We start from the raw sequence: 20,932 nt of genomic DNA on the forward strand, positions 1-20,932 counted from the left end.
GTCGTTCCTCTCCGTCTCCTTTTGTGCCCGGCTCGGGGGGAGAGTTTGGGTGGGGCGGCTGGGCGGCAGCCCTGGCTGCTGGATCGTGGGGCTGCTGGGAGCTGGGTGTGTAATGACCCATTCCCAGTACTCACCAGCGGGGAATGGAACATGGGAGCTGGTGACTGCTCATGTGCTTGGAGTCAGGCATGTACACAAATCCTTTCCTGGAGCGGTGCCTAGGGGCTGCGGCCTCCACTCCTGCCACCGATGGAGTGACTCTGTCAACTTGCAGAGTCGTAAACGTGTGGCTGGAGCCGCCACCAGGGGCCACGTGATGCACTGAACCAGCTTGTTGCATTTGCCAGGCCTGGCTAGTGCAGTGTTTCTCAAGGCCGGGTCTGCAGGTCGGCGCCGGTCCTAGAGGTTTCCCTGACAGTTTAGGAAGGCAGCAAGCCAGGCCCTGGGATCGAAAGGGTTGAGAAACACGGAACGTAGTGCCTCTGGGGTAAACTGTACTTGCAGCCATGGCCCCTTGGGTGGTTCCAGCATCGTCCCCGCTTGCAGTCCCAAGGAAAACGGAGCATGGGGAATGGAACAAGTAGGGCTTGCTCCCTGAGCTGCAGGAGCTTCCATCCAGCCGTGGTAGGAGCCTGCACCTGGCTGTTGGACCAGTGCAGCCAGGCCCCCGGCAGACATGCAGCTGTTTAGTTTGAAAACTCAGCTTGCAGCTGGCTGCCCCACAGCGGAGAACCGGGAGCAGGTCCTGAGGAGAGCTCTGCCTGCGCGGCTAAAGCACGATGTGCCACGGACCACGCACTCCTGGTGTGGACACGGCTTACAGAACTGCCAGCGCGGCTTATTCCAAGGAACATGGTGCCAACCGCGCCATGCTGGGCTAGCTCTGTCTACGCTGCGGGCTGGTGCCGACAGCTCTGTCCATCACAAATCCCACCGTGGCCGGCCGGAGCTCTGCCAGCTCGTGCCCCTTGAGCTTGCTGCTCTATAACCCATCTTTTTCTACAGCTGCCACCACCTCTTCTGTCTTAATCAGGCCCTGACATGGGTGAGTTGTGGCCACGTTCTACCTGGGGCAGGATGGGGTTGCAGAAAGGCCCCATAAGCAAACCCACGGCTCTTCTGCATTGGGGCGCTGTCAAATTCTCAGTGCCAGGATTATCTCCTGGCTCAAACCGCCTTGTATCCCCACCTCTGTCAGGGTCCCCCAATCCCCTGCTTGTAACCATGGCGCTAGCTACCAAGGAGAAGGAACCCTGGCAAAGTCTCTGCATTGCTAGATACAGGTGAAACTGAGGAACTGGGACCAAGGAGGAGCAGCCAGTGCTGTGGGCCAGCTCCCCAGGGGCTCTCCCACAAGTGGGACCAGATTCTCAACTGCCCCCGCTGCCTGCCAGCCCCAGCGGTCCGGGGAGGAGCGCGGGTTGAAAACCGATGTAACTTAGTCAAAGGGAACTGCTGCCCCACCAGATACCAGGTTAGGGGTCTGCACAGGGGTCCCAGCAACAGGCGAGAGGGGCTTGTGCTAACTGATGCTGCGTAACAATGGCAGCCTGGCTCAGACTGGGACATGACGCTGCCCCTCAACCAGTGCCCCCACCACTTGGAGCCGTTCTCATCCCAGCCGGGGGCAGCGGGGTGTAAGCCGCCCCTTCCTCCTCCCTTGCTCCCGCCCCAGACAGTGCATTCCAACAGCCCCCGCGTTGACGGGGTTGTGGTGCAGAAGGCTCAGAGACTCCCCCCCCCCACTGCTTCCTGAACAGCAGCGCAAGGGTCAGCCGCTCTGGGGGCGCAGTACTCTCTCCCTTTAACCCGTCAGGCACATACACAGCTCCCCCCTCGAACACGCCTCAGCCCACCCTGCTGCCAGCAGCTGGGCCTCCAGTTTGAGCCTCTTCTAGGGTTGCCAGGCATCCGCTTCTTGGCTGGAATACCCAGCACTGCCTACTAAAAGTCCAGTCGGTGGGGTAGCGGGGCTAAGGCAGTAACCCTGCAGCTCCTAAAAGCAGCTGCTATGGCCCTGCGGCCCCCTACGTGCAGGGGTGGCCAAGGAGTCTCCGTGCTCTGGGCCTGCCCTGAGTGCCAGCTCCGCAGCTCCCATTGGCTGGGACCGTGGCCAATGGGAGCTGCGTGGGCAGCGCCTGCAGGCGAGGACAACGCGTGGAGCACCCTGGCCACCCCTGTGCCTAGGTGCTGCAGGGACTTACCGGCTGCTTCCGGGAGTCACCTGAGGTAATCACCACTTGGAGTCTGCACCCCCAAACTCCCTCCCAGAGCCCACATTACCCCCTCCCCCGGGCCGCACTCTGAACCCCTTGCCCTCAGCTCGGCGCCCCCTCATCCCCGGCCCCACCCCAGAGCCTGCACCCCCCCAACCAGAGCCCCCACCCGCTCCATTCTGGTGAAAATGCTGGAGGGGAGATGGGGGGGGTCTCGCCTCAGGGCAGGGGACGGGGGTCGGTTTTCTGCAAACAGAAAGTGGGCCACCCTAGCCTCTTCGTCCAGTGCAGCACCCCGACAGGGGAGGTGCTGGCTGTGGCAACCCCTCCCCGCCATGGCTGACAGCAACCCGAGCAGGAAGACAGCGGGCACTGCTTGCTGCTGGGCACAAGCCAAAGCAAACTGCCAGGGCGAGGCTGGCTCTGCATGGGGCAGAGCCAGGCCCAATTCCCCTCCCCCAAGCCCTGACATGCTGCCCCCTTGGCGCACGTGGGAGCCCTGCTGTGCATGTGGCTCAGCTGGCCCTGGCCCCATGCGTGTCCACAGGGCTCAGCTGCCCTGCCACGGCCACGCGTGGCGTGTTGCTACAGGACCAGGTGGCGTGCGGGCTCCCCCTGCTGCCCATCACCCGATACTGCAGCTCGAGCCACAGCAGGCCACCCTCCGCTCCTCACCAGAGCAAGGCAGGCTCGGCCTTGGGGTGGGGGGCGTGGTACAAACTCCTCCTGGATGGAGGAAACGCACAGCAAGGCTGCAGGCCCTCCCCCCGCAGGCATAAGAGTAAACTCTCTCCCCCCGCCCCGAGTACTCCTGGGCCAACAGCAGCCTCAGGGGCTCAGCAGGCCTGGCCCAGCTGGTCTCCTGTACCGCAGGCCTCGCTCCAGCCCTGTGGGTGCAAGGGGAGGAGGGGGGGTGTTGATGTGCGCACACGCATACTCGTACTCCCCTGCAACAGCACCTCTGTTGTAGGGTGACCATATGGCCCATTTCGGCTGGGACAGTCCCTTTTTTAAGCCCTGTCCTGGCTGGCCCGCCTTGTTTGGCAAAACTGGGCATTTGTCCCAGCCAACTGCTCACCAGCTGGCAAGAGCAAACTGGCCAAATGCAGTTTTGCCAAAAAAGTGGGGTGGGGTGTGACCCCCCCCCCCCCGGCCTGTGGGGCACAGAGGACCGGGGGGGGGGGGCAAGCGGCAGCATCGGAGGGAGAGCGGCTTGGGCGAAGCCAGCCGTGCATGGGCAGGCAGCGGGGGGGGGGGGGGGTCTTGAGCCAGACCCATGCAGGTGGTGGTGGGTCGATGGGGCCTTTGGGTCAGCCCCATGTGGGTGGCATGGTGGCTTGGGCTGACTGGGTGGGAGCAGGGCCTCGTGCCAGCCTCACGTATGGGGAGAGGAAGGGCGGGGGGCCCTCAGGCCAGACCCGTGCCAGCAGAAGGCAGGGAGGGCAGGCTCATGCATGTAGGGGGGGAAGCTGTGGGCTGCAGGCTTGTGCTGTGTCCTGTTTTCCCTTTGGGAAAATAATGTCACCCTTCTCAGTTGGAGCATTGTTGGTGAACAGGATCCTGCCAAGACTTAGTGAGAGCAAACGGGTGGTGGTCGGGGGATATTCATCCTGCCCCCGTCTCAGGCTGCTCATTCCCTCCGTGTCCCAGTGTGTACCACCATGCGAGCCTGTGGCAGCTATGCTGAAGCAGTGATGGCGTGCAAGCGGCCAGGTGAGCAGCTAGGCATGACAGGAGACAGCTGCCCATGGTTGAGTGGGGAAAGGGATGGGGGTGAATGCCTGATTGGGCATGGGCCCCAGCCAGATGGGCCCAGCAGGGCAGCATGCTGTACCCATTTGTTCCCTTACACCGTCACTGCATCTGGGGCTGCACGCCTGCCAAAGCCCCAGTCATCTGTGCATGTGGCTGCCGCGAGACCCAGGGTACTGCTCACTCCAGGAGCAGGGTGTTGGGCCCCTTTGCACCATCTGTTCATTCCACGGAGGAGATTGTGTATTTCCCCCCAGCTACGGCAGCGTGAGAACTCCTCTCCCTCGGCCCGCTTCCACCACCCTGAAGCTGGAGCAGCAGCAGCCAAATCTCCTAGAGAGCGGCGGGTACCTCTACACCAGGTTACTAAGGGTTCAGCTCGAAGGACGAGCTGGTGGGGTTCTTGCGCATTTTACCTACTGTGTGTATTCTATCTAGATGGGGTCAGGGTATGTGGCCCCCGTACCGGAGGGATCACACTTCACAGCAATAATGAGCGGGCAAAACCTAGCCCCAAATGTATTTAAAGACAGACTTGCGGGCACTATACTGTCACTTCCTTTGCTTGCTCAGGGTGTTATCCATGTTTTGTTAGATTAGAGCCACTTTTTAACATACAATAAAATGCTTACCAGCTTTAAAATGTATCAAACCACACTTCCGAATCCAGGAAGTGGAGGAGAACTGGTACTCGAAATTATACTGACATGAAAAAGGGTAAAGTCTACTCTAGACTATGTTAGTGTACCCCTTCTGCCAGGAGTAGTCAGCAGCACAGATAACCAATTCAAATATCTAGGGGTTCCTTTTAGAATTAAACATATACCAGCTTAAGCCCCTTCCCAGAAACCTGGGAAAACTAAATGCCTTCCCTGGGCATCTTTAACAGGCAATACTTCCCCACTCGCAAGCATGGAGTCTGAGTAGGAAACAAGGAAAACTGTATTCAAGGAAAAGGGGATGCAGAATCAGGAACAGTAACAACATGTGTGTGTACGTATAAAATAAATCACCCACGCCCATGGTATCTTTGGCAGACGTTCAGCTCAGTTCCCAAAAGGCTGGTGTGTTACAGGATAAGAAAATGTCCCTTTAACAATTTCTATCCCCTTCTCCTTCTTCCATTACACCCTCTCATTGTTGATTGGTTGTCACAGTCACCTTCCCCCTCTGCTACTGCACTCCACTTATCATTGATTATCCCTGGTTAGCAAAGTCCAGAATTCAGCAGGCCTATCTCCAACCCCTAGGGGAAACACTATGCAGTCTGGTCCTGAGTCTTCATCATTTAATTCAACTGTGATAATTTCAGTATAGTAGGGAACAAACTTGCCCTTTTGGTTTCTGTCCATATTTCACTATCCAGCCATACCAGACAGAGGATTGGTTAGGGTGACCCCTCACCCAGGGCACATTTGGTGTAGTTCTTTTGCCTTCTGTCACCCAGCAAGGATAACAACATTTCATTATCCTTTCACCCAAAAAACAATTTTCACCACCACCACTAAAACTTTCACATAACAAAAATGCAAATGAGGCCTGGCTAATTCAGTCTCTTCTCCCCGTTCACCAGTAGATGGCAGCAGAGAGCTCTTTACCCTGCGGAGCTTCTGCCCATCTGGCATTCTCAAGCAGCTCTGGGCCACTTTCCACTGCTCACCGATCGAGGGTAGCAGCAAGTGCCCGGCCCTCTAAACTCCAGGCTACAGGTCTCACATCACACACACACACACAAACTCCATGAAGAATGTTTCGGCTGTAAACCCAAGTCCCCAACATTTAGGGAATTCTAGATTTACAACTGCCCATGCCCCCTTAATCCAGACTCCACGTCCACCTGTCCTGTCCACGAGAGCAGTGGTTCTTAACCAGGGGTCAGAGGCCCCCTGGAGGGCTGCGAGCAGGGCCACCAACAGGGTCAGCACTAGACTTTCTGGGGCCCAGGGCAGAAAGCCGAAGCCCCGCCGCGTGGGGTTGAAGCCCAGGCCCTAAGCCCCACACCACTCAGAGCTGAAGCCAAAGCCTAAGCAATGTAGCTTTGCCCCTGTGGCACGAGGCCCCAGGCAATTGCCCTTCTTGCTACCCCGTAACACTGGCTCTGGCTTTTCTATGCAGAAAACCAGTTGTTGAGACACAGGTGGGCCGTGGAGTTTTTATAGCATGTTGGGGGGGCCTCAAAGTACAAGGGTGAGAAGCCCTAGAGGCGGCAGGGTTCCTGTGGGAAAAACAGCACGTAATTACAGACTGTACCACAATGCAAGTACACAAGGGGGCCAGACTGAGGTTGCCCATGTTGCCTTATCTCTGGCATTCCCTAACTTTTGAGCTCAAGGCCTGGCTCTTGGCTTTGGGGCGCTCCAGGAGACTATTTCTGTACAGCACCTACAGTGCGGGGGAAAGACTGACCCACGTGGTGACGGAAGAGTGACCTGCAAGTCTCACTGCAGGGAAGGAGGGCCCATGAGGAAACCTGGGTGGGAGGCAACGTTTAAGGACTCCAAAGGGAACAGGCTAAGGGGATAGGGAGCCTCAGTGCCGTGGAGCTACCCCTGTCCCTCCCGGCCAGCACTGCCCAGAAACAGCAGCTGCCACCACCCCGGGTAGCATAGAGGATGGCGACAGCTTTCCTGGCCTTCATGCCAGTGCCACAGTGGCAGCCTGTGGCCAGGAGGAATCACTGCGGAGGACTGAATTCCTAACAGCCTGTGACGGGTGCATGAGAGATAATTTGGTTGGAGGTGGAACAAGCTCCTTGGGGGTGATCGAAAAGAAAAGGCCACACAAAGATCTGCATTTGCTTGCTTCCTCCCCTTTAAATTTACAAGATTTTCAGGCTCCTTTCAGACATTCTTCCTTGCTCCCCCAGTATGGGACCTCCCTGTTTGAGAAAGCCTGTTCTGAGAACAGCAATCTCTGGGCGTAACACAAAGGTCACGGGGATCCCTCCAAACATGCTCATGAAGCACGGGTTTTAAAGCCAGATTTAGATATAATAATATGGAGCTATACCTACCTCACAGAGCTGAAAGAGACCTTGCAGGGTCATCGAATCCAGTCCCCTGCCTTCACAGCAGGACCAAGTACCATCCCTTATTTTTGCCCCAGATCCCTAAATGGCCCCCTCAAGGATTGAACTCGCAATCCTGGGTGTAGCAGGCCAACGCCCAAACCACTGAGCTATCCCTCCCTCTCCTCTCACCTTTTTCCATAGCTCAGTCTAGTACAAAGGCACATAACTAGGAGTAATGGCATGGGAATTACAAAAGGGAGGCCTTTTACTTACGATATTAAGGAAAACTTCCCAAGAGGTGGAATGGCTTCGTTTGGGACATTTCAAACTAGACTTGCCAAACAGTCATAAATGTACAGCTGGAAACCCGTTCCTACATCAGTGGGGAGATGAGTTGGGTTACCCCCAGAATTTCTATTACAATTTTTGAATGAGGCCTGAGGAAAAATGGTTTTCAGTTTACTAAGAAAATCTAAGCTAAGGAAAATGTACATCAAAATGTAGAAATTTTAAAGAAAACTTCAAGCCAGAGCAGCTCAGTCGGGCTCCAGATCCACTGACAGGAAAAAAGGAGCTTGAGGAAGAAGGGATACATGCTCCTGTATAAATCTCCCTGCGTGAGCTGTACTTAACATGGTTCCCTCTTATTCCAAAATGAATAGTTCTGATACTCAGGTGGGCTTCAACAGGCTGTCTCTGTGGAGATAAATTAATTTAACATGGGAAAAGGTCATTCAAGATTCTGAACCAAACTCTCTCAAGTGATATTCTGGGACTCCTGGACATCTATCATGTCTCAATCAGTGTGTAAAAAAAATCAAGACAATGTGTTTTAGCAGCAATTTCCCAATTTATTGAAACTGATTGATTTTTGCAAGTATGTCTAAGCTAATCCCATCACATAAAGTAATCATAATCAATAGGCATACCTTTGGCATGCCTAGGCAGACAAGAAACTGTGAGATCAACTAGAAAATAAGGTAATATTTACCTGAACTACATTTACAGAAAATCAGTACAACACACAGTCATGTTCTCCCACTGACTTCTGATTACTAAAATCTCCCCACCTCCCCAAAATATTAAACACATCTCCAATACAAACACAGGTTTATAATAATTAATATAAAGTCAGTATAATATAGAATATTCCCAGCAAAAAAAAAATAGTCAACAATCTTCAAACACTGTCTTGGTGGGTTTTTTATTTTTATTTTTATTTTTGTAGACAGGTTTAAAGCATGTTGAAAAATAAATATATATGAAAGCATACACACAGCACTCTTACTATGCAGAAATTCTAGAAAAGGCAGAAATCCAGAACACAATATAGAATCTAAAAATAAAAAGAACCATTAAGTATGGCTTTCTCAAGAGTTGCACATGTCACAGAATGAGCTAAAATAAGATTATCTTTCATAATATTGCAAAAAATTCCAGTTTTTGCATTTTCTTGGAGGTTTTTTTTTTTTTTTTTTTTTTTATTAAAGGATGATGTGCAAAATTGGAAGCATTAAGGTGGATCTTTTTCACACAGGTGCCTATTCAAAGATGGCAGTGTTCTGACCCAACACTCTACTGCAAATTGAGAGTCAAAATATACAACTTTGTCAGGAACAAGAGTTTGATACATAACCCAAAGTAATAAATTCCCAAACATACATATATATAAAAAGTCAACTGAATGCGATTTTCACTTTGGAGTTGCAGAACATTTAAAGGCATAATTCAAGATACAAAACATAAAATGGGACCTAATGCTAAAGTAGGCTTCCTTTTGATAAGAAAATATTCCTTTAATAGTCCAAACACTATTTGTTTTTAAAAAGAGCCAGTCACTTCGAAAACCTTCATGAGACATGTCCTACTTCTCATCTCCCTGCAAAATCATTCTGTATCTTTGTGAGGTTTTATGGTGACCTTAAACTTTAATATATAAAGAAACAATACTTAAATATATATAAATTAGGATTTTTGTTTAAATGACTTTTTGAAAGAAACAAAAAGTGGCCAAGAACCTAAGTTGCCTGTATTGTTCAAGAAAGCTTTTAATGCAGTATTTTATGAAGGTCTAACTTACTGCATCATTTAGCATTCTTTAGGTATTTATTCTGAGCTGCATAGATAGTGTATATAAAACTGAAGAAATGCATTCAATCATTGAACTGCATGAGAAGTTAGCAAAGCTATATTTGAGATGCTCTTTGTAGTCCTGGCCCCATTTTATATATAAAAAAGATGAAAATAATAAAGAGATTCAGGGTACAGTGATCACATATTAACATATAAATTTTTTTTAAAAATTACACACATTTCCACTGAGATCAAATGTTTTATTTTTTCATTAAGGGAGTTCTTTTCTGAAACTAAATCTACATTTTATTTCTTTATGTATTTAAAGAAAATGAAATTTAAAAAGGGAACCTCAGTAAAATATATAAATTCCTGAAGGGAAATAGAAGAGTGGATGCTAAAGATTATTTGAGCTAGTGTTGGATAGAACAACATTTAGGCAGAATTTCTTTACACAGAACAGCAAAGAGAAATTTATATAGGCAGCAAATTACACAAGTATCTGGACACAGAAAAATGTGAGATATGGTTGGTAAACTCTAAACTGGCGCTCCAAATTTAGAAAGTCAAACACCTGCACGCAGTTGTGCATTTGCTGATGTCTTTGTGGGACTGGGCCTGGGGATGGACCTGGAAATTGCTGGTCTCTTTCCATGCTTAATTTCCTGTTTTCAAATCTGATTTCTTTTAATTTTTACATAGATTATCCCTGCAGTTAAACACAGTGCAGCTTCAGATTTCAGTTTATAACATAGAAGCGAAGTAACTGGTAAAGTTGTATAGAGAGCCCCCCTTTTCATCTGATGGAAAGCATCACCGTTTTCAAACTCACTTTCTTTCAAAAATAAAATCCCATGTCTCTTCCCCCATAGGGTGTGAAAGTTTAAAAAGCAATTCCTTAAAGGTTTTTAATTTCCAAATCTGCACACCTCCATCAAAAACAAAGCACTTAAAAGTATACATCACATATTAGAATGATTTATTTGGTATATATATTTATTTAGTGTAAGTTAGTAATATAGACGTATGCGCTATATTATAATTTTAACATTATAACAAGTTAGCTTTTTGTGGGTTTCTCTTCTTTTTTTGCATCCTCAATTTGAAGAGCACAGAAGTGGCACTGGTAGAAAACATTTATGAAAGCCATTTGGCTTCTTGTCCACCATTTTAAAAAAAGGAAAAGAAAAAGGCAATATAAAATATTTCCAAATAAAACACAAAATAAAGCTAAGCACCCCAAAATATTAATACAAAATCAAGTTCGCCCAAAAGGGGGCAGGGACAAGGGAAAAAGTCAATTCAGGATCAATACCTTTTGTTTCTCCCTAAAACATACTAGCTGAAGATAGTGAATTTGTATAGTGGAGTCAGGGTGGACGAAAAGTGGAATGTAGAAACTGAAGGTTTGTGGTTTCGGGTTTTTTTTTTTTTTCCTTTCTCCATTTTTAAATAGATTTAATATATAAAAAGCCAAGCTACAGGTTTCTTTAAAGTACTGTATGTATTTGTCTACATGTAACAAGTGATTGCTGGAAGTCTAGGGAAAAAATTAATATTTACAGAATAAATGGCAATAAATCCACAGCCTGCATATCTGATAGGTGAAAGCAGTCAAGTTCATGAAACAGTGGCCTGGTTTTATAATCAACACAGAGTGGACACAACTGCTGATTTCTTTTGCATTTAGAAAAAGGGATATAAAAAGGTCCAATCTTAAAATATTGGGGGGGTTTTAAACATAGTTATAGGGCTTTATAACAAGCTAAAATGCAAAAACAGCTTTTTACAGTTTCATAAAAATGGTTTTATATGCCCCTCCCACACTATTCCTTGAATATTTAAAGAATCTGGTTGCCCATTTTTGTCAGGTAACTTTCTCAATCCTAAATATTAGCCTAAATATCACATAGACAAGTGATCATAGAGCTTTTCTTTGAGCTAACAATAGATTTAAGACCATGGATTGACTTAGAAAAACATTTTTCCAAATTACTGACAAGTACCAAACTTGAACAGCAACAATTCTGGTGCTTATGCACAATGTGAAAGTATAAACCTTTGTGAGTGGAGTCCCAAAATTTGGAGAGGAAGAAAACATGCATAGGAAAATTGGGGAGATTTTGGTTTTTTTCCTTTTCAAGAAACTGAAGACAACTGCAGAGAAAGGAATAAAATACATAACAATGGTGATATGACCCTTCAAAGAGAGCAATGCCTAAATGTCCAACTATTCTAGGTAGCCAGGTGGGTAGGTTCCTGCATTATCACACTTCACTGGGAAGAGATTCCTGGCACCGAAGAGCTGAAAAACCTAAAGATTTGATTACTTGGATTTTGTACAGTAAAATCTGCTTTTATTTTACTCCCTGGGTAGAACCATGCTTTCCATTTTTTAAAATTAAACTGCAAGCACTTATATTGTTTTCCCACAAGAAAGTACCTTTCCCACAATTGGGGGGAAAATAGCACCTTTTAATAATTTGGCTTCCTAGATTTAACTGGTTGCCTCTTGGTCTTGTTTGTGGCAGGTTTCAAGACCACCATTAATCATACAGGTTGTATAAAAATCTGCTCCATAGCAAGAAAACAGTGAGGTCTTCAGCTTTTTTTTTTTTTTTTTTTTTAAGCACCAAAAGCATAAAGGTGAAAGGTTCAGCAGAAGCTTTTATTATGAGCAGGACACTTTCATTGAGTTTTTTATTTAAATGTTGTCATAGGAAGGCAGCAGTGGCCAATATGAACTGAACTATTTGGAACACACCCATGTAAACTCTACTGTATAAGAGGAGATGCTCTAGTGGAGAAATATGGTTCTCTAAAAGGGAAGGTTTACTTACTTGGAACCAACAAAGGAAGTTTTACTTAGTCAGTTAAACATACGGACTACACCTACAAAGTAAGTAGGAATGTTTCAGCTTGGCAAGGATGAATATAACAATTTGGGAAAAATCTTGACTTCAGAGCCAGGATTTCTCCCCTAGTTCCTTGAGTTATCACAATTTGTAATTCATTTTGCTAAATGACTTGTATTTACTAAAATTTGCATATAAATATGAAAAAGGCAGTTAGTTGACACCTAAGGAAGAAAGGTGACAACTTTCATGTAAACCAAGCAACTGGGTACTAAACTCTATGCGTCTTTTATAGCAAAAGAAATCTTATGGAAACACCAACACTCATTTCAGATAATAGAACTAAACAAGGTTGGAAAACTGGATACTGTTAAGATGCCAGTGGGCCCAAGTAATTTCATGATCTTTAACCTGATGTGCTATTTGGGAGTTAAGATCCCATGTTATGAAAGGGGTTCTTAAGGCTGCAGCCTGAATTGCTGTTTGATCTAACAGGCTCCATAAAAAAAATCCATACATTAAAAAAATTAAATATTTAAATTAATTCTTTGCGAAAGGCTTGGGTTATATGGAGAAGCCCTCAAACACACAGGTCAGTTTATTTACATGATACTAGTTTGTAAGTAAGTCCACTGCTGCTGTGAATTTAGAACAAACAAAACTTTTAAAAAAAACCAGTGGTTTGGGACACAAAACCTCCCTGGTATTTAATTCAGGGTGGGGAAGGTTTATAAAAGGAACACATGCTTTACACTGTCTCCTAGTCTCTCTCTCCCCCCTCACAGTGCTTACATCTTCAGAAACTCTAAGTCACTTGCATGCAATCTGATTTGCTCCCACAGAGAGGCAAAGACAGACAATCATATTTTTCCATGTGGGAGAAGGGGAAGGAGATGTAACTGATGCCACTAAAAGTGACACTTACTAATACAGTATCTGAATGGTACAGATAAAGGACTTGTTTGTTTAAAAAAAACCACAAACAACTCTTTTGCACACATGGACAACAACAAGGCTACTTAGTTTTTCCCAGCACACTCTGTCTTCCCTCCCTCCCCCTACAAACAAAATCTTCCCCGTTTCCCTAAGAAATCCAAGTAAAATCCTTGTCATTTTCTCCAGAGTTCTCTTGCTCCTGTGGAGAGTCGACATCTTCTTTGTCATCTTCTAGAATCACATCATCTTGTGAAATTCCTACATCATCTTTCCATTTTATATCATCATCATCCCCCATCTCTTCATCTCCCTCCACTTTCATGTCATCTGGATCCTCCATGTACTGGCCTTCACCAGGATACAATTCATCTGGAGAACCTTCTCCTCCATTCTGATCTAAGTGGCTTGTTATGCCTCGACCAGAGCAATCGGCACAAACTCCATGGCGGCGGGAACCATGCTTAATTCCCACGCTGGCTGCAGACATGAACACTCTGTTGCACACTTTGCATACATATTTTTTATCTTTACTGTGGACCTAGGGAAGGAAAAAATAGAAAAAAATTAAGGCAGGGAAGATGAAGCAGAGAATTGCAAATGTGGTCCAAGAAAGAAGAGATGCTTTCCGTTTTGCTGTAAAGGGAAAAAAATAATGTAGCCCGTAACTGTCACTGGGTGGTATTTCGAACAGAAATGATGGGTCCCAGGTATGACTTTTATCCACTATATTTCTACTAGTATTAGTAGGAAGGTATTTTACAATGCAATGGAAAATCCTTTTTTTGAAACACCTCTGACTGTGAAACCAATCATTTCAGCCTAAACCTCCTTGCTTCTCTTGGTCTACATTTACCACAGGGCACTAGAATGCACACATTCCTAAAATTCCTACTACATTTTGAAAGTCTCATACTATCTTAAAATAGCTGTCACCAGATGCTAGTTAAAAGCTACCCAGAAATATGTCTCAAAGATACAACAAGAATTTCAGTGTTTGCTATTGGTCAGACAAAGGAACGGTCTACCTTAGGAACATTTTCACTGGTGGTGTAACCATGTCAGTGTAGTTACACGGTGCAAACTGCTAATGTACCTGCACTGCACTGAAGTAAAGTAAGGTTTACTTTGGCAATTAACCATATTAAGTCATGCCTTTGCAAACCCTGTCTTGGATTGGTTCAGTGCATCTGTGTGAGAGGTGTACCCTGCTTTAGTTGCAGTGACACAATTACATTGATTAAGTTTTTCAAAAATGTTCCCAATGCAGACAGGCTCAAAGGTGGTAACTTATCAACAGGTGTCAGGATATTGTAACGCATGAATTTAGCGGTCTGTATTCCATCGTTATCACCATCACCATAGGCTAAAGAATAAAAATCTAATCAATGTATTCACTTTAAAACAAAACAAAAAACCAAACCACCTTCTAATGCACATCAGCTTCAAAATTTGTGTCTACTTTGACAGCTGAAGGTTTATCACAGAAGTTTCTGTTTCTTGAAAGAGTCACACAGCATTGTGTGTCTGAACATGGCATTATGCACAGCTATTACAGTTACAGAGTACGAGCAGCAGTGGAAAAGTAATCTGCAGAATTTATTCAGAGGGAGAACATTGTTCTAACTGACCCAAACGTCACAGTATAATAACCAGAACTAAATACTTGAAGAGTTTGTGTGTTTAAACACAGCTCCATACAAAGTATGCTAATACACGTAATCTCTGCCTTAGTGCATTTTCACTTTAGGCAAAGCAAGGGAGCCTATTTACTCATTAAACTCATTTGCTACACTCCACTCCTAAAGAAAAGAACGTATCAGTGGGGTCAGGATTACTGAACTCTACTTCAGTGGAGTCACACCAAAAATAATCTGGCACACGAACACATGCTTTTAAAAGTTCTTTCTGTTAAGATGTTACAATGCCAAGAGGTCTCTGGAAACAGCATTCAAATCAATTGTGACTCTCTATTCTTTGAATTGATGGGCCTACCATGTCCACCAGAGAAAAGATGTTTTCTGTTTGAGGGCTCTAAGGCAATTAAAACTATGCTGGCTATGCCACGAAGTTATAGTAAGGAACTGATGAAAAAACCCCAAATTAAAAGCTAGACTTTGACCTGACAATCTGAGTTTAGAACACATGCTTCCTCACATTGAAGTCAGGTGGTAAGTTGGCTTTTCCACACAAAAAAGGAGATAGGAGGACAGATATTAATGCAGCCCAACTTTCATTAGGCATAACTTGATCCAAAGTTTTTTGCATGACTAAATCTGAAATTAATCTGAAACCAGTCAGGAAATGTGCCACATAGAAAATGCCATAGAAAGATAAAACAAACAAACAGGTCAATATAGAGCTGTGCCATAAGTCACCTTTGAACAGGAGATGGCAGCCTTGCAGCTGAGCCACTGGTCTGGGATTCAGATCTGGGGTTAATTCCCAAATCTGTGGCAGATTGCCTGGGTGAGCTCGGACACTTCACTTCATCCTTGTGCCTAAATTACCCATCTGCAAAATGGGGATACTACCTATTTCCTTTCTTCCACCCTTCATCTGCTCTGTCTGCTTCGACTGTAAGAGTAGGTGAAGTTGGTCAGTTTCTTCTCTCTCCAAATACCTTTAGTTCAGCTGGGTAACCAATAAGGAAATTGAATATTCTAGTTGTAAGCACTCCGATTAGCCTATGATCGGAATAGGAGCATAGGAATTGCCATAGAACAACTGGTTTGGCTTCAGATCCAGGAAATGTAGATCTTCTGTGACTCAGTTAAAAATGTGTTTAATTGACCTTCTTTCTGAGTAAAAAAATGTTTTCACGTTGATGAGCCCAAATGCCTTTGGGAGCAAGGAAGTGGAGCCAGCACCACGAGAGCTGCCAGCAGACAATTAGAAAGTGGTCCATGGTCCTCAGCCAACATTTTCCCAAGGGGTCTCAACTTCCCAAGATGTGATTACGCTTGTCCTTGCTACAAGTTTTTGGGCCACCGTGTCCCCCTTTTAGTCGATACACCTTACATGCAACTATGTCAAGAGCACACACAGTATATGGGCAGTGCCTCCCCATATCCCCATGCTATCTACTGATTCAGTTACTGTGTTTCTAACCTTTCTGTTTGCTCACTTTACTCTCCTTTTCTGTGTGTTTCTTTTTTATACACCTCCTGTTACTCCCATTCCTCCTTTTTCCTGTCCATTTTTATTAGTTTTTGCTCTCTTGGTTTTTTCTCTCCCTTCCCCTTGTTCCCACTGCCTATTCCATCAATGACCAGAAAGCTACGCTGCTTGTGATGGAGGTGAATATTTACTGCTTTCACGTGGCCGAGACTCTTGTTCTCACAACTGAGCTGTGTATTGCGAGGGGTGACACACACAGATTGGACCAGCAAACTGCTTCCTGACCCTGCACTCCCCAGCCATGAGCTGTATCTCTTAGCAGCTTTATGAGGGCCCATCACAGGGCCAGAAAGGCTACCCATTTCTTTACCCCTAGCAGTATGTTTGCAGTGATAAATTGGTCCTGCTTTAACTGCTCCGTTGCTCTTCTCATGTGGCACCTTACCCAAGTTGGGAAACTTAACATAATCCATAAGTTTTGCTAAACAGAATGACTAGAGTCTGTTCAAACAACTTAACTCTGAGACTAGGAGTATTGTGTTCTTGATACTCCCAGCTGCCTTGAACTTTGAGAAACAGAAATCATCAGAGAGCTTAGTGCCCTCCGGAGTGGAGTGCTTGACTACAAAGTTGATTACAAAGTTAATGTGAGGAAGTGTTGCTCTTAGATATAAAGATTCGAGAGAATTTTTTGTTGAGTCTGGTGTTACATTCCCAGTTTCTGTCTGTTCAAATGCCTTAGTGGTGGTCAAATGCATTACAGGGGATGGGAATTATTCAGGAAACCCTTTTTCTCTGAGCTGGGACAGGAAATTACATATATTTGGGGATTCAAACTTGGATGTCAGTAGTCACAGTTCTCAATCCTGACAGCACAGCATCATCTCCTGCAGGCAGCAAGAGTTTGGGCACTTCACCCACTCTCATGTGCATTTAGCCATGGTACCAGCTGTGTTGGTCACAGACAATTCATTTAGAAAGCACCGAAAGAAGAAAAAAGTCTGCTATGTACACTTGATTTGTGCTACAAGAATTCTTACTTTCAACTGAAATTAGTTGATTTCCGGCTGTCTGTTTTTATTCATTATTTATATCACCTGGGGACCCCAAACAGGTTGTTATAGTGCCTGGGTCCCCAACCAAAGTTGGGGCTACGCTGTTTTAGCTGTTGCACAAATATATAATGAGAGGCTGTGTCCCTTCCTCAAAGATCTTACAGTCGAAGCAGACAGAGCAGATGAAGGGTGGGAGAAAGGAAATAGGTTGTATCCCCATTTTGCAGACGGGTAATTTAGGCACAAGAATGAAGTGAATTGTCCGAGCTCACCCAGGCAGTCTGCCACAGATTTGGGAATTAACCCCAGATCTGAATCCCAGACCAGCGGCTCAGCTGCAAGGCTGCCATCTCCTGTTCAAAGGTGACTTATGGCACAGCTCTATATTGACCTGTTTGTTTGTTTTATCTTTCTATGGCATTTTCTATGCGGCACATTTCCTGACTGGTTTCATATTTAGTCATGCAAAAACTTTGGATCAAGTTATGCCTAATGAAAGTTGGGCTGCATTGGTATCTGTCCTCCTATCTCCTTTTTTGTGTGGAAAAGCCAACTCACCACCTGACTTCAATGTGAGGAAGCATGTGTTCTAAACTCAGATTGTCAGGTCAAAGTCTAGCTTTTAATTTAGGGTTTTTTCATCAGTTCTTTATGAAAAAGTTAGGGCTTCTCTACACTTACCGGGGGATAGATGACGGCTGATCACTCTCCCGTTGACATTGCATCGTGTGAACCCCACAGTAAGTAGATCTAAGTATGTCACCCTCATCTACGTTATTCACGTAGCTGAAGTTGCATAACTTAGATCGATCTCCCCCTGTAATGTAGACAAGGCCTCAGTCATGCTTCTGCTTTGATCAACATTGAGTTCACCAAAGCCGGTGCATTCTTACTCCTATTGAACTACACGTTATTCCATGTTCTGAAATACTTTTCAAGATGGGTTCTTGAAAACTATTTGAAATACTATTGTATGTATTACCATATGTATATGAAGCAAACTCTTTTTTAAAAAAAGTTGGATAGTAGACCCATCCTAAAGAATGGATCTTAAAAGAGATTTAAAATGATCTATGCTGTATCCATGTATGCCGTTCTGTGTTACTGAAAAGATTTTCAGGAATCAAAACATTAACAACATCTCAGGAGATGGCAAAATAGGTAGATGAGGTGAGGTCCTCAGGGCCAAGAGAGCCAGAAGTGACACAATATGCACCAAAATGAACCATAACTTCAAACAGAAGTCCAGCAACCCAAACTTTTAAATGATTCTCCCCTCCACCCCGCTCCTTTTCTACATTTGATAGTCCAACTGGAATACTCAGAATGACGCACACAACTGGATTTTGCCATCAAAACATACTATTTCCATTCCCCCAGTTAACTCAAAAGATGTACCATCTAAAACAAAGGCACGTATGCTGTTTGTCTTCAGTGGTTGAAAATGACCACTTTCATGGTAGACAGACCGTATTCTTATTGTATTTGATAATAAGGATATTCACCAATATTTCAAAGGGGAATAACTGCCCTGGCTGCAACTGCACCAAATCCTAATGTAAAAAAGAAAAATATTCCACCCCGAACTATAAAGATCCAGGGAACCAGCTGGCATGACAAGGTGTCTACAACGGCAAAATTAACAACAGACCTTAAAACCTTTGTGTCTACAGGGGACAGAGCCAGCTGCTTGGATGTGCCTATTGAACACCAGAAGACTAACACCCAAAGGAAATAATAAAGGGACATCTCAAGGAGCAGTTGGTCCCAAGGCCAGATGGCTGGGCACTCATCCGAATGGACACATACTCATGGAAGGAAGTAAAAGACGGTGGGGTTTTAGATACCATAGCAACTGATAACATAAGCCCCTTGATCATTCTGGTTTAAGTGGTATGGGCTAACTGCCACCTTGTATATAAACACCACCACTTGGCAAGCTAAGGCATGACACTGGCATCTGCTGCAGGCAGGCAACTGCCTACCAGCTGACTACATACAACTCTTCCCAGAAAAAGGAACTGAACATTGTTTCAGAATGCACGTGTGAACAAAACAAGCTGAATTCACAATGTAGTATCTACATTAAAAATGTCAGTTTATATTTTAAAAAAGCTATAGCTTCTACAAGAAGTTGGGTGCTCAGCAACAAGGGAAGCTGTTATTTTTCCCTCACAAAGCCACTAGATTTAAGTAATTTCTGGTCACTATGGACACTGCAACTAGCAGGGGTCAGAAAATTTTTAGCAAAAACAGGGACAACCCAAAGGGAAAAACAAAACAAAAAACCCAACAGCAAACAGCAGATCAATACTTTTTGCTGAAGCCATTTAGAAATATTTGATTATAGGGCTACACATTTTCCTTGCAAGGTGGACATCCATTTTTGGAGACACAATGTGCATTGCAACCTCAAGGAAAGCGAGTGGTGATGTAATGTTAACTGATACATTATCCATTGGTTACTTTTGCTATTACATCTAGGCCCTCCAAAGTAAATGGTCATTTTAAAATAAAATAAATGAACCTTATTTAGAATATGTATTTCTCAGTACACATCTATAAATCAAATAGAAGAAAGGAAATATCAAAGAGATATTTGCCATCTCAGGTCATGTGTGTGTTTTTCAGAAGCACAGCTGTTTATCTAACTCCTCTTTAGATAGAAATCACACTAGCAAAACTAACTTTTTATAGACAGTGTTTTAAGGGACAATATCAGATTTAAAACAATATTTTTAAAAATTAATGTCCTTACCTATGTTAACGTTGCATACATTACTAAAACTAGAATCTGTGCTGTTCATACATTTTGTATTTCTCTCAACCTGGACAATGAAAATATATCTGTCATTTTTGTTTCTAGTTAATTTCACTGTCAGCTTCTTATGCTCTAACACAATGGAAAAGTATCTGAGAAGCAAGGAATGCAGGGAAAATCTTATTTGCTTAAAAAACTTGCTCTGGATTTTAAAAAGATACCGCACAGAAACATTTCTACAGACCTGAGGTTATGTAAAAGCTTTAACAAACAAAACAAAACACATTTTTAAAACAAAAAATTGGGCTAAACAAAAACTAACTCAGGCCCTTTAAATCTTGCACATTGATTGAGGAACTGAAAGAAGCAAAGGCTTTGCTGGTTTAAACACATTTCCTTTTCTCTACTTTAACTTTTTACTCTGAGATGTATGTCTGGGAGTTATTTTTATAACAGGTGCAGCTTGCATTTGATGCACAACAACATTCATCTCCACAGTTCTACCTGCAAACTGGCACTAAGAAGCACAAACGTCTGACATATCAGGAAAATAAAGTTACAAGACAAATAAGCACAAGGAACAAGATTCCATGGGTTTCCCTCCCCATATTCAATTCACACAACCCCCAACACCTCCCCATAAGTGAAGATGAAGATACTGATTGAACTAGTAGCCTGTGGAAAGTGATGCTGTGCTAACTGGAAAAAAAAATCCGATGAACTATCCATTTTCTGGAGTCTTATACACAATCTTACCCTGTAGGGCTCTCACTTTTGTGAAAATACTCAGTCAGTGGGTTCCTCTGTAGAGATTTTTGTCAGTAAACCTGATGGGTCCATATTGTAACATCCAAAAAGCGAAGTGAACCTACCTAGTGCTTCTTCATAGAAGGAACAATGGTCTGAACCGAAACCAATCATGATTTTTAATTTATTTTAATTGTCATTTTCACTGTCCAGTTCGGGGCACCACCACACGTTAGGGAAGATGTGGATAAACTGGAGAGACTCCAAAGGAGAGCAACAAAAATGATAAAAGGTTTAGAAAACCTGACCTATGATGAAAGGTTAGAAAAACTGGACATGTTTAGTTGTGAGAAAAGGAGATTGAGGGGGAACCTGATGAGCTTCATGTTAAGGGCTATGCTAAAGAGGAC

General features: G+C 44.6%; 1 protein-coding gene across 2 annotated transcripts in view; it reads right to left on the bottom strand.

Annotated features, from left to right (window-relative positions):
- Nucleotides 1-7,808: 7,808 nt before the first annotated feature.
- Nucleotides 7,809-20,932, bottom strand: part of ZBTB46 (zinc finger and BTB domain containing 46) — a 109,031-nt gene continuing 95,907 nt past the window's right edge. For both annotated transcript variants that reach the window (XM_073308924.1, XM_073308923.1), the window contains one exon: nt 7,809-13,380. In XM_073308924.1, the coding sequence (XP_073165025.1) occupies nt 12,991-13,380 (390 nt within the window). In that variant the 3' untranslated portion in view covers nt 7,809-12,990. The remainder of the gene's footprint in view (nt 13,381-20,932) is intronic.

The sequence above is a fragment of the Lepidochelys kempii genome, chromosome 13, assembly GCF_965140265.1.
Source record: "Lepidochelys kempii isolate rLepKem1 chromosome 13, rLepKem1.hap2, whole genome shotgun sequence".
In the NCBI taxonomy this organism is placed as follows: domain Eukaryota; kingdom Metazoa; phylum Chordata; order Testudines; family Cheloniidae; genus Lepidochelys; species Lepidochelys kempii.